At 44.1% G+C, this 4,696-nt stretch overlaps 1 protein-coding gene across 1 annotated transcript; it reads left to right on the top strand.

The window, feature by feature from the left end:
* Nucleotides 1-219: 219 nt before the first annotated feature.
* LOC123277839 (ral guanine nucleotide dissociation stimulator-like) lies at nucleotides 220-1,731 on the top strand. Its single transcript, XM_044749822.2, has 2 exons — nucleotides 220-421; nucleotides 950-1,731. The coding sequence occupies exons 1-2, from the start codon at nucleotides 250-252 to the stop codon at nucleotides 1,189-1,191; spliced, it is 414 nt and encodes a 137-aa protein (XP_044605757.2). The 5' UTR covers nucleotides 220-249; the 3' UTR covers nucleotides 1,192-1,731.
* The last annotated feature ends 2,965 nt before the right edge of the window (nucleotides 1,732-4,696 follow it).

Raw genomic sequence — 4,696 nt, 5'->3', positions numbered from 1 at the left:
GGGACCGAGTGCTCTCACTTCCCAAGGTGTTATCCCAGCCTCTCCTTGGAGACGCGACCTGTTCTGCCAAACTGGCCAGGTCGCACGCGCACGGAAAGTGGGACTGGCCCCTGGCTGGGCAGGAGCAGGAGACACTGGAGCCCAGGCCCCCACGGAGGTACCCTGGGAGGGCAGTGTGGAAGGAGAGGCCGGTTCTCTGACTCCGCTGCCCACCTGTCTCTCCTCAGGGCCTTGGCCTTCATTCTCAGCATGTGGATGGAATCCTATCCCCAGTACTTTTTCCAGCCCCCAGACTTTCCGAGCTTGAGAAGGGTATTGGCCTTCCTTGCGTTCAGCATGCCAGGCTCGCAGGTGGAGCATCAAGCTCGCCTTCTGCTTTCACAGTTGCTGCACCCTGAGCCCAGCGAGGCAGAGAGTCAGGGTGAGCAGGACACGGGCTGTGTGACACGGGCGTGTGTGGAGGCAATGTGGCCGGGCCGTTCAGCACAGAGCCTTCAGAGGCTGGGGTTAGGCTGGGAGCAATGAGCTGGCTCCCATCACAATTCCCACGGACTCCAGATACGGGAGACCTTCTGGAGGGTGGTTCGTGTACTGAGTCTCCCTGATTGGTGAGCCGTTTCCCTTCTGTGGGAGGAACATGGAAAGACAGTCACGTTTGGTTTCCCTGTGTGTGTTTGTCCGTGTGTGTGTGTGTCTGTGTCTGTGTGTGTATGTGTGTGTGTGGCATGGTTACTTTGGGGTATCTATTTTTTTCACCATTCACCCATGTTAATTCTTGATTGCAGTGACAGTACTTTATAACCTTACATAAATATCAAGTGTACAGCCTTATATATTTCGATTTCTGCGTAGATTACAGCAGGTCACCCACCCAAAGACTAATTACAATCCGTCACCACACACATGTGCCTTGTCATGTGGATGTGGTTTTCTCTTCTTGGATCTGCAGCACCAGCTCCTGAGAAAGATCCCAACCCAGATGAACATCGCCCCCCTTCTCCAACTCTAGTGCCCACCACACCTCAGAGCCACAGATCGACGTCCAGCGCCGCAGCCGCCTCGAGTCTCAGCCTGGATTGCACTTCAAGCAATGGAAAGACCATTCACGTCCTCCCAGCAACGAGCCTCAGCCCCTGCACCGTGGTCCCACCACTGATTTCCGCCCCTTCCCCTTTACCACCAGTTCATTAAAGTTCTGTTTTGTCTTGCACATGCTTAATGCTTGCCTTTAATTTTTCTTGTGATGTTCACTTCAACAGGATGTCATTCCTGGATCCTTTCCAAATGTCCATTTCCCTGGCCAGGAGGACGCTCACAGTGTTGCCCGACCGTCATCCTGACCTCATTCAAGAACACTGTCGTGGAAGGGATGGCCTCTCCCTGTTCTTCTCTCAGTCCTCCTCCCTCCCACCCCGTCCCTGGGGCCCGCTGAGCTTTCTGACTCTATGGACTTACCTCTGCTGGGCTGTTCAGCTGAGCAGACGCATCCAAGACGTGGCCTTTTGTGTCCGGCTACGTAATATCAGAGGAGTATGATTAATCACTTTTTAAATTCAAGAAAACAGTTTTTATTAGGGAGAAAAATCCCTGCTCCATCAAAGCTTATGTATGAAAAATGAAGCCCCCATGTTGACTATTGTCTTTATCTGGGGATAGGCACCACATTTAAAGGGTGACACGAGAGCTGGAAACCAAGAGGGGAATGTGTGAGGCCGGGAGACACCTTTCGCATCGTTTCCGTTCCTGGATGGGCCACAGATCAGGTTATGCAATGAGCAAATTACAAAATATGATTATCGCATATTACACGCTTTGATTGGTTACAAATATCTTAAGGAATAAAATACCTTATCTACGTTTTTCAGAATTTGGATTGACAATTGTTTTTCATTTACTAAAATAATGTTTTAATGTGAGTAAGGAAAGAGGGTCCACTCCTCCGACTGGGACATAAGTGCCCACAACAAGTGCCATCCATCTTTTCACTCTTTGCTCTACAGGGCAATGATCTTTGAGGACCCATGTGCCTGCACGTATATAGGTGTGTGTGTTAAGCAGTGTGAGTGGGTTTGGTGGGCAGGAGCCCAGGGCTTTCCTATCCTTGGACCTGATGTCCCACAGAGGAACAGGGACACTCAGTCCTGTCCCCTTGTGCGTTCTCAGTGACCACACATCACCTTCTACCAAGCAGCCCTGGCTTTGAAGGACTGCACCATCTCCAATTGTTCACTCCATAATTGTACTGGAATGTACATCTGTTTTTGTAGAACAGAGCCCTAGAAGCAGACGTTCTGCCAACAACTGATACACCCATTTGGTGGGTTGGCTGCCATTTCCGATGTCTAGGCTTGCTTAACAAAATGAGAAACAAAAACCACATGATCATCTCAATAGATGCAGAGAAAGTATTCAACAAGATCCAACATCCATTTATGATAAAAACACTCAATAAAATAGATATAGAAGGAAAGTACCTCAACATAATAAAGGCCATATATGACAAACCAACAGCCAACATCATACTCAATGGACAAAAACTGAAACCCATCCCTCTCAGAACAGAAACAAGACAACGGTGCCCACTTTCACCACTCTTATTCAACATAGTAGTGGAGGTTTTGACCAGAGCAATTCGGCAGGAAAAAGAAATAAAAGGAATCCAAATAGGCAACAAAAAAGTAAAACTCTCACTGTTTGCAGATGACATGATCTTATATATAGAACACCCCAAAGAATCCATAGAAAAACTATTAGAAACAATCAACAACTACAGCAAAGTTGCAGGGTATAAAATCAACATACATAAATCAGTATCATTTCTGTATGCTAACAATGAACTAACAGAAAAAGATCTCAAGAACTCAATCCCATTCATGATCGCAACAAACAGAATAAAATACCTTGGGAGAAATTTAACCAAAGAAGTGAAAGATCTATACAATGAAAACTACAAGACCTTCTTGAAAGAAATCGACGACAACATAAAGAGATAGAAAGACATTCCATGCACATGGATTGGAAGAATAAACATAGTTAAAATGTCCGTACTACCTAAAGCAATCTACAGATTCAACGCTATCCCAATCAGAATTCCAATGTCATTCTTTACAGAAATTGAACAAAGAATGCTAAAATTCATATGGGGCAACAAAAGACCCAGAATTGCTAAAGCAATCCTGAGAAAGAAGAACAAAGCGGAGGCATCACAATCCCTGACTTCAAAACATACTACAAAGCTACAGTAATCAAAACAGCATGGTACTGGTACAAAAACAGATGCACAGATCAATGGAACAGAATTGAAAACCAAGAGATAAAACCACACATCTATGGACAGCTAATCTTTGACAAAGGAGCTGAGGGCCTACAATGGAGGAAAGAAAGTCTCTTCAGCAAATGGTGCTGGGTAAACTGGACAGCCACATGTAAAAGAATGAAAATCAACCATTCTTTTTCACCATTTACTAAAATAAACTCAAAATGGAGCAAAGACCTAAAGATTAGGCCTGAAACAATAAGTCTTCTAGAAGAGAATATCGGCAGTACACTCTTTGACATCAGCTTCAAAAGAATCTTTTCGGACACCATAACTCCTCACATGAGGGAAACAATAGAAAGAATAAACAAATGGGACTTCATCAGACTAAAGAACTTCTTCAAGGCAAGGGAAAACAGGATTGAAACAAAAAAACAGCCCACTAATTGGGAAAAAATATTCACAAGTTATTTATCCGACAAAGGGTTAATCTCCATAATATACAAAGAACTCACACAACTCAATAATAAAAAATCTAACAACTCAATTACAAAATGGGCAGGGGGCATGGACAGATATTTCTCCAAAGAAGATATACGGATGGGCAATAGACACATGAAAAGATGCTCATCATCACTAATCATCAGGGAAATGCAAATCAAAACTCCACTAAGATATCACCTTACACCTGTTAGAATGGCAAAAATATCCAAAACCAAGAGTGACAAATGGTGGAGAGGCTGTGGAGAAAAGGGAACCCTCATACACTGTTCGTGGGAATGCAAACTGGTACAGCCACTATGGAAAACAGTATGGAGATTCCTCAAAAAGTTAAGAATAGAAATACCTTATGACCCAGCCATCCCACTACTGGGTATCTACCCTAAGAACCTGAAATCAGCAATTCCAAAAGTTCCATGCACCCCTATGTTCATCACAGCATTATTCACAATAGGCAAGTCATGGAACCATCCTAAGTGCCCAGCAACTGATGATTGGATAAAGAAGATGTGGAAGATATATACAATGGAATACTACTCAGCCAAAAAAAGGACAAAATCGTCCCATTCACAACAAAATGGATAGACCTTGAGGGTATTATGTTGAGTGAAAGAAGCCAGACAGAGAAAGATGAACTCTGTATGACTCCCCTCATAGGTGGTAGCTAACATATAGACAAAGAGAATTGATCGGTGGTTGCCAGGGGAAAGGGGGGTGGGGGGAGGGCAATAGGGGTGAAGTGGTGTACCTACAACATGACTAATAATGATGTACAACTGTAATTTCACAAGGATGTTAACTTTCATAACCTTAATGAAAAAAAAAACAAAAAATGTGGCAACAATGAACAGAAACAACTGATTGAGCTAACAATCAGAGATAGAGAGGGAAATCAGGGAGGACAGCTCACAGAAGAAGTGATTGATTATATTGAAACCC

Source organism: Equus asinus, chromosome 17 (genome assembly GCF_041296235.1).
Source record: "Equus asinus isolate D_3611 breed Donkey chromosome 17, EquAss-T2T_v2, whole genome shotgun sequence".
NCBI classification, from domain to species: domain Eukaryota; kingdom Metazoa; phylum Chordata; class Mammalia; order Perissodactyla; family Equidae; genus Equus; species Equus asinus.
This window is presented reverse-complemented; position numbering and strand designations above follow the sequence as displayed.